The sequence below is a fragment of the Otolemur garnettii genome, unplaced genomic scaffold, assembly GCF_000181295.1.
Source record: "Otolemur garnettii isolate 467f Iridium unplaced genomic scaffold, OtoGar3 scaffold00023, whole genome shotgun sequence".
Taxonomy (NCBI): domain Eukaryota; kingdom Metazoa; phylum Chordata; class Mammalia; order Primates; family Galagidae; genus Otolemur; species Otolemur garnettii.
The window spans coordinates 5,047,327-5,059,977 of NW_003852418.1; the positions used below are offsets into that span (position 1 = coordinate 5,047,327).

The 12,651-nt window shown below is 40.6% G+C and overlaps 1 protein-coding gene across 1 annotated transcript in view; it reads right to left on the reverse strand.

Moving 5' to 3' along the window:
- The window catches only part of PTPRT (protein tyrosine phosphatase, receptor type T), a 762,820-nt gene that overhangs the window by 350,644 nt on the left and 399,525 nt on the right, over positions 1-12,651 (reverse strand). The window contains exon 8 of the mRNA XM_012803799.1: positions 4,746-4,855. Within this exon, the coding sequence (XP_012659253.1) occupies positions 4,746-4,855 (110 nt within the window). The remainder of the gene's footprint in view (positions 1-4,745; positions 4,856-12,651) is intronic.

Here is a 12,651-nt window from a genome sequence, read left to right on the forward strand (position 1 = left end):
CTCCACACTCTCCACGGTCTCAGCACTGCCCTCCACGCTCACCACTGTCTCCTCACTGCCCTCCACGCTCACCATGGTCTCAGCACTGCCCTCCATGCTCACCACAGTCTCAGCACTACCCACCCACTCTCCACCACGGTCTCAGCACTGCCCTCCACGCTCACCACGGTCTCCTCACTGCCCTCCACACTCACCACTGTCTCAGCACTGCCCTCCACGCTCACCACGGTCTCATCACTACCCACCCACTCTCCACCACGGTCTCAGCACTGCCCTCCACGCTCACCACGGTCTCCGCACTGCCCTCCATGCTCACCACGGTCTCCGCACTGCCCTCCATGCTCACCACGGTCTCCTCACTGCCCTCCATGCTCACCAAGCCTCAGTCACCCTACTCTTCCTTCCATATTTCAGACATGCCAAGGTCATTCCCACCTTAGGGCCTTTCCACTGGCTGTTTTCCTTCAAGTGTCATCACTGTTTCACCTTCAAACACATTGGTAGAACCTTTGATTTTGTGGGTTTGACATGGATTCACTTTTCTCCTCATTCTCACCCAACTGTAGCCTGGAAGAGTCTGACACCTTCATGGGAACTGAAGCCCAGAGACAAATGGGACTTAATCAAAGCCACTCAGATTTTTGGGGACGGAGGCAGAATTGTCCAAGGATGAATTCAGAGGTTGTGACTTAGATTCATGGGAAAATAAATCTAATCTTTATAGCATTTGGACCTGCTATATTTAACAATGACACAGTCATAATAATGGAACACTGCTTCCCTCCCTTTCCCTCTCTCCAACTTTTTTTTGTCATCTGAGTTTGCTGAGTCCAAGTACAAGGTTGTGCGTGGGCGGGCATACAGGATTTCACTTCCAATTGTGCTATTCTATTCTTCTTTGTAACAAAATACTCTTTTTTGAGGCCAGAAGAAGGTGAATTTTAATTTATGGATTTCTCTCTTGAAATTACAATTAGAACCTAATTTTTAAAATCAAATTGGTTTCATCTAATTAAATTTGGAAATTGCCTCATAAACACATGCACTGTTAAAAATGTCTTTAAAAGCAAAGTCCCCTGCTTACTCTCTGGGACTGAATTAGGTTGGGCCCTGCATGGAGGGGACTCCCTGTCTCTCTTCCTAGGAGGACATACTATCCTATCAATCGGGAAAACTTTCCAAAGAGTACTATTTTCTAGAATGGAACTTCAGGCTTTAATACACAGGGAGCTTGTTAAACTGAAGATTTGGATTTGGGAGGTCTAGATGGGACCTGAGATGCTGCATCTCTAACCAGCCCCCTGGAGACACTGGGGCTGCTGGGCCATGAACTACACTGGGTTACAGCAAGGGGCAGGACATCTGTGTCTGAAGGGGACATGGGTTTGTCACCTTGGCTGTATGACTTTGGTCTTCTCATTTCACCCTCTGCCCTTCCATTTTCTCATTTTCACGTAAGGATAACAGCTAACATTTATACTGTTATTTCTAAATGCCATACTGTATAAAGCACGAATTTCATCTGATCTTCCCAGCAGCCCAATAAGGCAATTTTATTATTCTCTTGATTTCTCAGATGAGAAACTTGAGGTTCTAAGAGGTTACTTGATGTATGCAAGGTCACAAGGTAAGTAAGTAGCAGAGCTGGGATTCAGATCTAGGCTGTCTGATCTCCAAAGTCAACATTCTTAGGCCTCCCTAGCTTTTGACACACATGATTGCAGTCAAGTTCATGCTCAAAATACAATGACTCAAGCCTATAACCTCCTTGGCTCCTTTCAGGGTATTCCTTACTAATGTTGACATATTCCCAAAAGGTAGCCTCAAATGTATACAAACAAGTGAGCCAGCTGCAATGTTCTGGCCCTGGTTCCCTGTGATCATAGCCCAAGAAGCAGCACAGAAGTGACTTGGAGGTACCTCAATGTAGTTGTCATTAGCAGAGTCCATCACAGAATGCCAATATCATTCATATCTAGTTTTTTTTTAATTCACAAGGCATCAGGTTCACACAGAAGTTAAGAGTCTGCTGTGCCCACCTCTGTGCCTGGAGCTGCAGAGAATGTACCACCTAATGATGCCTCAATGTCGGGAGTTATTGCTCACACAGGGCGTCTAACTCACAACTGCACCTTTGTTTCTCTTCTGCCTACTTCTTTCTTCTTGTCATGAAAGAGCAACCACGAGCTTGCTAGTCCAGGCCAATGCCCAGACCTACAAGAGGAAAAAGTATGTTCCTTCCATGGAAGCAATCTGTGCAGACATATGACTCCATCTGCACATGGCCCAGACCCAGGGTTTTCAGGTGCATGGAAGGGAACAGAACCAGGGCCTTTTCATGACAAAATCATCATCAATCAAAGGCAAAATAAGAATATATATAAAAAAAAAAAAAACAACGTGATTGCCACCAGTTAGTCATAAAGCTAACTTGATTCCCTATGAAGGGGTGCCTTTTATTTTGAAATTGTGCTTTCTATATTTTTAGAATTCTGTCTTTTATAAAATTATGTTGATTAAAGATGGTAAATTACCCTATGTGAATACCCTAAACCTTTTGAAATGTTAGTGGCCTGTGAATTCCAAAAGTCTTGAACATCTGGCTGAGACAGCCTTTTACATAACAGGAGGAATTTAACGCCTGAAATGGTGGGTTCTTTTCCTCTGCTTCACAAAGAATGGACTGTCACACACAACAGATCTCTATTTCATTTATGTGTGTGTATGTGTGTTTGTATCTCTGCTTCCCAAAGCAGATAGCTCTGACATGACTAGACGCTGGTGCAGTGAAATTTCCAGGTCCTCTCTTCCCAGACTAGACACTGAACGCATGCTAGGCAAGGTGTCTCCATATGAGGCACTTCCCCTAGGAAGGAAGCTTCTCTCAAGCATGTAGCTGGAGAAGGTCCATACATGTTGGGGGTTGCTGTCAGTCCCCTCCCCCCACATACTGATCCTGGGAGCTGCACCAAGTTCCTGGGGATTTCTATAGTGGAGACATTAGACAGCTCTTAGAAATGCAGGATTTAGTGAGTCAGGGATTTCCCAAACACCTGGCATATGTTGAATAATAATCTCCCTCAGAGAGCTCTGGACACCTTCTACTGTATTTCCCTAAAAATAAGACCTACCCCCAAAATAAGCCCTAGCAGGATTTCTATGCATTTGTTAAATACAAGCCCTACCCCATAATAAGACCTAGTGATGGGTATGGCTATGCAGCATATCTGCCATGCCATGCATTTCGAGTAAGACATCCCCTGAAAATAAGCCCTAGTATGTCTTCTTGAGAAAAAAATAAATATAAGACAGTGTCTTCTTCTTGGGGAAACACGGTAAATCTTTCTAGAGAGTCTTATCAGATTATTCCTATTTCTCCCCCATCAAATCCTCATGGACTTCCCCCTCTAGAGCTCACCCTCTCTAATAGTACAATGTTGTCAAGCCCCATCTCTAGGTCAATGCTTCTCAACCAGAGTGCTGCAGCACACCAGTGTGCTATGACAGGATCTTAGGTGTGTTGTGAAAATTCTCAATAATCATTAAATTGTTTTTGAAAGAATCTTAAAGCTCAGTGAGTACGTTTTTTTCTCACCTTTTTTTGGATCAACATAATTTAAGTGTGCTGCGGAAGTTTCACTCTAGGTTCAAGTGTGTCTGGGCCGTGAGATAACAAATGTTGACAAACACCACTTGGGGGTGTGTTTCTGCACGTGCCCTCAGTGGCTCAAGCCCTTCCACAGACCCATGTTTCAGTCCGAGGATGTTGGTGGCTTTACCCCCCCCACCCCAGACTTCCCAGGGCAACCCTCAGGCAGCGATTCACACCATCATTTTATAGATGAGGAAAGTGACGCATAGAGAGAGGAGAAGCCTGCCAAAGGGCACTCGAGATTTTGGTAGTGCTGTTAGGACATTAGGCTATGTCATTCCAGCTGCAGCATCCGTGCCCTCCCCTCTGCATTGCTGTGCTTTCCTCTTTCATCCCGTATTGCAATCTTACGTTGTCTAAGGATACAAGGGGCCCAAGGAGGGTCAACCTTTACCTACATCCCAAGACCTGGGTGTTAGCTTTATTAACTTGGGTGATGTTTTGCTTTGTTTTGTTTTGCAATGAACTTTTATACGGTTTGTTTTGGTTTTACAAGTTTTCAGGAAGCCATATTGTATTGGCATGATGGGTACATTCCCAACTGAGTAAACTCTGTCCCATTTCTGGTAAGTTCCCACTATTAATGCTTGGAGAGAGGCTCTGGACACTATTACCTGGGTGACCAAATATATCTTGGGCAGAGAGCAATTTAAATCTTAAGAACCCCGGAGGCAGAGGGTAGTCCCTGGGGTTCTTTTTAAAGCCCAGGGGCTGATACAGGTGGGCTGGGCATCTTGCGAGTATCAGTTTCCAGATGACCAGATGAGTGTGAACCACTGTTTGCCAGGCCTGGGTCTTTTCTTCCATATCTGGATAATCTGGCCCCATGAGTTCTGATTCCTTTGTGGAAGAGATTAGTTGTCACCAAAATACTTCTATGGATGGTGTGTCCAAATTTCTCTATCTCTGGGGCTATGAAGACAGCTCAATTGTGTTCCCTTGTGTTTTCGTCCCATCATACCACCAGGAGCCTCTTGGTAAGTTGTGTCTCACTCACCTTTGTGTCCTCAGGGGAGTGGGTATTCGGCAACTTCAGGCTGAAGTGACTTGAACAAAGCTAAGCCAATGGACACAGCACAAAGGGCCTCCTTACCTCATAGAGCGTGATGACCCCATTGGTCTCGTTGGGGGGCTTCCACTGGATGTAGATCTTCTCCTCAAAGGGCCCCCCTTGGATGGACTCTAGAGGAACAGCTCCTGGAACTGCAGAAAGGACAAGTTATGAATTGGAGGCCACTTTCCACGTCATGTCTCCCACCCACTGACCTAGGACAGGGTTGGCAAAGTTTCTACCAAGGATTTGACAGTAAATATTTTAGGTCCAATGTGCCATCCAGTCTCTGTCACAACTGCGCAGCTCTTCCACTGTAGCACACAAATGGCCAGAGATCATCCCTAAATGAATGGGCACTCTCGTGTTCCCCTAATGTTTCCTTTCTAAAAATAGGCAATGGACTGAATTTGACCATGGGGCACTTTGCTGACTACTTTTCAGAAGGCAGATGAGACTTTTTACCCGCAGACTGAGCAGGTCTGTTCATGAATTGAACTTGATTCAAGCAGAAAGGACATCACCAGTTCTGCTAGCAAGTGAGAATCTGGAACGAGGCCTTGGCTTCAGGATTTATATGCAAGGAAAGAAAAATGAGTCTCTCCGTCATTTGACCAACTATCATTTTCCTAACCCTGCCAAGTTTTCTCCAACTTTAGGATGTGTTTCCTCGGTTTCCTGACTTAATCCCCGAATCCAGCTATGGGTCTTGAAATCTCAACCCAATTAGAAGAAGCTTGCCTTGCTCCAAGAAGGCAGCTACCTTGTCTTACTGCTGAGTTCCCAATTCCTGGCATGGGGTAGACACTTAATAACTATTTGCTGGCTGGATGAATAAACGAGTGAATGACCTATGCCAGCATTTTGCCCTAATGAGCACAACCTTTCCTGGGGCTGCTTCTGTAAGCAGGTCAGTCCTCCTGCCAGAATCCTCCTGCTCGACTTCACCATCCTCACAGCCTTCTGAAAGATGCTGAACCAGAAAATAAAAATGATGCCCTCAACTTTCAGTTATAACCCCCTAGGGAATCATGAATTCCTATAAATTATTATGGGATCTATTTATATTTTGGCTTTATAAAAGCAGGTACTTTTACTAAGCACTTCCTCTTTGATGGGAATTTTACATTCATTATTGCACTATGGCCACAAAATAGTCCTGCCCAGCACACAATGTCTCCTTTGTGCCAATAAGGGAACCAAGGCCGAGAGAATTATATAACATGCTCAAGGTCATGTGGCTCTTAAGTTGTAAAGGGAAAACTAAACACCTGCCTATGAGCTTTAAACCATACGCCCTTAATCATCATGTTATACCTCTCTACCTATAGCCTTGGCCATCTGTTGCAATCAGTTCCCCATTGTTAAATTAAAACATACTTAGTTTTGCTCATTATGGGCATGACGTATAGAATCGGTTGACTATTAAGACTATACCAAAAGGTAAACAAAAGAAAAGAACAGAATCACTCACAATCCCCATATTCAAAGATATTTTTTCCAGTATTTTGATGCACATAAAATGTGTACCCATTTTATTTTTTAAATATAAAATATGCCTATGCATATAAATATTTCTTATTTGTAAAAAGAACACCTCCTAGCATGCATATTGTGCTGTGACTTTCTTCTATCACTAAGGAATCATAGAATTCAACAAAAAAAAGTCCTTAGGTGTTCTTCAGGGCCGTGCATTTTAGTGGCTGCTTAGAGGAGTAGGTGCCTTTTTAGGGCCACAAATCCTTTATTATTGGGCATTATTGTTGTTTAAATTCTTCTTGATTATGAGCAATGCTGGAGTGAGCTTACTTATAAATAAGTATCAGCATACTTATAAGAAAGTATTTGCATGCAACTCTGCTGATGTCCCTAAGATAAATGTTTGGAAATTAAATTAGTGGGCCAAGATAAATATTTTCTTTAAAGGGTTTTGATACATATTACCAAATTATTTTCCAGAAAGTTTGGACTGTGCAACAGAAGAATATGTCTAGTCTCTCTCCTTGCCAACACTGACTATTTAAAAATTAAGTGTGCGTGGGTATCTTTTTTAGAATATTAGAGAATATAAATTTTGTTTCCAGTGTTATTAGCCATTTTCACTGATCCTTTTATGAACAAGCTCCCTATACCCCTTATTTCCCCGTATGGGTCTTCCTTTTTGCTTATTTTTGTCTTATGGGCTTACAATTATAATCTCTTTTTAAGGACATAATCTTTCTTGCATAGGTTGCAAACATTTTTGCCAGTTTGTCATTGGCTTTTTAAATCTGTTAGCTCTGAAGAAGATTTTCATTAGTCAGATCTCATTGTTCTCTCTGATCCACTCTTCTTTTCCACAAATATTTATTGTGTATTTCCTATAATCAAGGGAGTAGGACACTAGGGGATACATCAGTAACAAGAAAAGATGTAGTCAAATCCTTGTTAAAGCTTGTATTCTGGAAAGGGAGACAGACATTAAATAATTACACCCACAATTAATTCATTACACTTGTTGCCGGGACTCTTGAGGAATGGGGATGCCTGTATTAGGAGAATTAGAACAAGCAGAGAAGAACTAGCCCAGCAAGCTACAATATGAAGCAGCACATGGGTTAGAATTGGTGGATAAGTAGAAGTTACTGGGATGCAAAAGGGAGGAGGTATTGAAGGGTTGTGGATAGCTTTGTAAGGTAAATGGTGAAAAGAGAATATCACTTAGGAGACTGCCGTGACCATCCTGGAGAGAAAGCATGGCAGCTTGGCCCAGGGGGATGGCAGTGTAGAAAAGAAATGGATGGTGAAGGAGGTTTGGGGATGCCAAACTAACTAGACTTAGTGGTAATGGATAAACATGAGGAGGAAGGGCGGTGTCGTGGAGAACCTCAGCTTTTCTGTTTTAAACGACTGTGAGATCAGAGTGTTGTTTGTAGCAAGGGAGCTTTAAAGGATAGCCAGTTTGGGAGAGGAAGCTGGGGATGTCAGGTTTTGTCATATTTCATGTTTGAAGTGTAAGGAGGACTTCCAAGTGGTAATGTTGAGTAGCAGGTGGATATAGGAAGACTGGGGACAGTGTTTGGAAATTGAAACTATGAGGAGAAAATTGATAGCAAGAATAGATAGTAGAGAAACACACACACACACACACACACACACACACACACACACACAGTCTAGGACGAAGCCAAGAGGAAGTTCATTCCTAACAATTAGGAGGAAAACAAATGGAGAAATCAGGAGGCAGTATTCAGAGAGGTAACTGGAAACCTGGGAAGATAAGCTGTCATTGCAACATCTTAGGAAGGAAATAGTCTCAAGAAGAGACTGGTCAGTGATAACGGACTGGCTGAGTAAGCGAGTGAGGTGTGGCTTTGAATTTGCCCATTGAGTAATCTAGCATCCTCAAGGTCGCTTGTGATCCAAGCAAAAATAATTTAAGGGAACATGTTGGTTCACAAGCCATCCTGAAGAGAGTTGGGAACAAAGTGGGAGGTGATGTCAGTCAAGTAAGCAACTAAATACTTTTTGTTGTAAAGAAAAGGAGAATGACAAAAGGCAGGGGTGAGATAATGGAGCCAAATCAGTGCCCTCCTCTCGCCAAAGAGAAGAGAGGCTCTGGCATGATTAAAGGCACCAGGAGAATTCCAAACTAGATGTCGGGAGGCAGAAGGGTGAGAAAGAGATAGGAGATAAATGACACTGGTAGGGTTTTGAAAAGGCCAGTGTGGGTTAAATGAAGGTACTTTTCTCTCTGTAAGAGAAGAGAGGAGAAAGAAAGCATGAGTCGAGTTATTCTAATAGCATTCTTTTCTTGAGAAGTGGGGGTGAAGCCATCTACCAAAAGTGTAGTGGAGGACAAGTTGCATCAATACTTTGAGAAGATTGTACTAATTTGCAGTCCTACCAACAATGAATAAATGTTCCTTTTTTTCTGCATCCACACCAGAACCTGCTGGTTTTTGTTTTTTTAATAAAAGCTCTTCTAATTGGGGTAATACTTTTTGTTGTAAAGAAGAGGAGAATGTGAAAAGGCAGGTGATATCTCATTGATATCTCATTGTGGTTTTAATTTGTGCTTCCCTGATGATTACTGGTGTTGAACATTTTTTTCATATTTTTAGTGGCCATTTGTGTATCTTCTTTTGAAAAGCTTCTCTTCGTGTCTTTTTTTAAAGGGATTGTTTACTCTTTTCTTGCTGATTTGCTTGAGCTCTTTCCAGATTCTGGTTATCAGCCCGTTGTCAGATGTATAGTTTGGAAATATTTTCTCCCATTCTCTGTAGCTGTATATTTGCCCTGTTGATTATTCCTTAGCTGTGCAGAAGCTTTTTAATTCAATCAAGCCCCACTTACTTTTCTTGTTGCTGTGCTTGCCATTTGGGTCTTAGTCATAAATTCTTTATCTATGCCTATATAGAGAGGAGCTTGGCTACATTTTCTTCCAAAATTTTTAAGGTTTTATGACTTACTCCTCAAAGAACTAAAAGCAGACCCACCATTTAATCTAGCAATCCCCCTACTGGGTACTTACCCAAAGGAAAAGAAGTCATTTTGCCATAAAGATGCCTGTAATTGAATGTTTATTGCAACACAATTCACAACTGCAAAGATGTGGAATCAACACCAAGTGCCCATCAATTCATGAATGGATTAACAAAGTGTGGTGTATGTCTACCATGGACTACTACTCAGCCATAAAAAGGATGAATTAATGCCTTTTGCAACACTATGGATGGAACTGGAGACCATTCTCCTAAGTGAAGTATCTCAAAAATGGAAAAACAAACACCAAATGTGCTTGCTATTAAGTTGGAACTAACTGATGAGCACATATGTTGACAGAGGGAACTAAAATTCAGTGAAAATCAAGCATGGGGGAAGGGGAGGGGCGTGGAGAGCAGGGAGTGAAAACCTGCCTAACAGGGACAATGAACACTCAGTGATGGGCACATTTGTAACCCTAATCCTGACTCAAGCATTACAGAAGTTATCCATGTAACCGAAACCATTTACACCCCTATGATATATTGAAATAATAGAGAAAGAAAAGATACTTGGACTCCCATGTCTATTGGAGCAATATTCACAATAGCCAAGATATGGAATCAACCTAACTTTCCATCAATGAATGAATGGATAAAGAAATTATGATAGATATACACGAAGGAATATTGTTATATACAGTCACAAAAAGAATGAAATCCTGCCATTTGGCCAGGTGCCCATAGCTCAGTGGTTAGGATGCCAGCCACATGCACTGAGGCTGGTGGTGGGTTAGAACCCAGTCCAGGCCTACTAAACAAAAACAAACAAACAAAAAAATAGCCAGAATGGTGTGACAGGTGCCTGTAGTCCCAGCCACTAGGGAGGCTGAGGCAAGAGAATTGCTTGAGCCCAAGAGTTTCAGGTTGCTGTGAGCTGTGACGCTATAGCACCGTACTAAGGGAGACCAAGTGAGATTCTGTCTCAATTAAAAAAAAGAGAGAGAGAGACATGAAAAGAAATTCTGCCATTTGTAAAAACATGGATAGAATTGAAAACCATTATGTTAAGTGAAATAAGCCAAACATAGAGAGATAAATCTCTCATGTTTTCACTCCTGGGTGGGAGCTAAATATTTAAAAAATTGATCTCATGGAGACAGAGTAGAATGATGGTTAGCAGTGCCTAGAAACGGTAGCAGGGCGGTGAGGAAAAGTTGGGATGGTTAATGGGTACAAAACTACGGTTAAATAGAATTAACACTGTTTGATAGCATAACAAAGTGACTAACACCAACAAGTTTGGGTACACTTTAAAATGACAAAGAGCAGAATTGGAATGTTCCCAATACAAAGGAATGTTAAATGCCTAAGGTAGTGGATATCAGCTATTACCCTGATTTGCTTAATTCACACTATATGCCTGCATCAAAACATCACACGTAAAAGATACATAATACAATTATATGTGTTTGCTATTAAGCTGGAACTAACTGATGAGCACAGATGTTCACAGAGGGAAGAAAAATTCAGTGAAAATCAAGCATGGGGGAAGGGGAGGGGAGAGGAGCAGGTGAAAACCTGCCTAACAGGGACAATGAACACTGTCTGGGTGGTGGGCACATTATAATCCTAATCCTGACTCAAGCATTATAGAAGTTATCCATGTAACCAAATCCATTTATACCCCTATGGTATTATTATTAATTATAATCATTAAAAATAAAAAAACAAAAAATAATTTAAGAAATTGTTTTTAATTATTAAAAATATTATAATTAGTAATTATAATTATTAATAATAATAATAATATTATTATTTTCCTCCACTATATAAATGGAGAAAATTTACTCATTGAGAAGACAGCGAGCTGAATAGATGCAGATTCTACTCCTTGCTCTGAGGGTCTATCTGATGGAGGTTGTGAAGGTTTGCCTGATGGAGGTGACAACGGATCTGAAGCTAATAGGACTAGGCCACTTGGTCTTCACAATTTAGAGAAAATTCTCTGTCTCACTCCAGATCAGCTGAGTAGAAAATGTGCAGGAATAATCATTTTATAATTGATTTAATTTTTTATTCCTAACTTTTTTTAGCGCCCAACACTTTAACTCATCTGAATTTATTTTGTGCGTTGCACATGGTAGAAATCGCACTGTTGTTCTTTATACTTTTCTTAAGACAGTTAATTGACCAGTCAATACTTTTCCCAGTCACTTAAAGTACCTCCTTTCACCATCATATTAAATTATTCTGCATCCTGGTGTATGCTGTATGACTTTCTGTTCTATTTCACCCAGTCATAGCTTCTTCTGTGACAGTCTCTCTCTCTTGTGTTGTGATAGTATGTTTTAATATCTGGTAGAACAAGGCCTTCTGTTTTTATTATTTTTCTTTTGCAAAGTTTTCTGATGTATCACTCCCTATCACCATTATTTTTTCCAGAAGAATTTTGAATAATGTTATACAGTGTTAAATATATTCCATAACAATTTTTATTACCATTGCACGCTGCTCTTTCAAGGGAAGGGGGGAAGGATACTTCTTTATTAACAATTAGTGCTTCTACTCAGTAATCTTGTATAAATATTTATCTATTTTTTTATACTCCCTCAGTCAAAAATATTTTTTTTTTGCTTCTTACAAATTGCATTTCCAGGACTTCATTACTTCGTTTATACTGTTTTTTTGCTTTATATTAAAAAGTTTCCCTTACAATGTTTTACATTATTAATGCTTTGCATTCTATTAAAAAGTATATGCAATGTGCATGAATAGTTTAAAAAATAATTAGGAAATAAGCATGTGCCCACTCTCTACTCGTACTATAAAAGCACTTCATATGTCCACCGACAATCACATCTTCTCCTGTCCTCAAAAAAAAAGAAAAGATATCATCCTGAATTCTGAATTTTACATTAAACATTCTCTTTATTTTTATTTGATGTTAGAAATACATCTGTATTCCAAAACAATGTATCCTTTAGTTTCTCTTGGTTTCCATTACATACACATGGATTGAGTGTTTTGAATATTACAAATGAACGATTTGCATTTTTCTGTCCCTCAACATAGTTTTGAGATTCGTTGACGTTGACGCACACAATTGGATTTCATTCATCTCCATCTCATGAGTATATTCTTATTTATTCTACCATTTTACAGCAGATGGACATTAGGGTTGTGCTCAGATGTGGCTGTCTTACAACTATATATATATAGTTGATATATATATAGAGAGAGATAAATCTCTCATGTTTTTACTCCTGGGTGGGAGCTAAATATTTAAAAAATTGATCTCATGGAGACAGAGTAGAATGATGGTTAGCAGTGCCTAGAAAGGGTAGCAGGGCGGTAAGGAAAAGTTGGGATGGTTAATGGGTACAAAAATACGGTTAAATAGAATTAACACTGTTTGATAGCATAACAAAGTGACTAACACCAACAAGTTTGGGTACACTTTAAAATGACAAAGAGCAGAATTG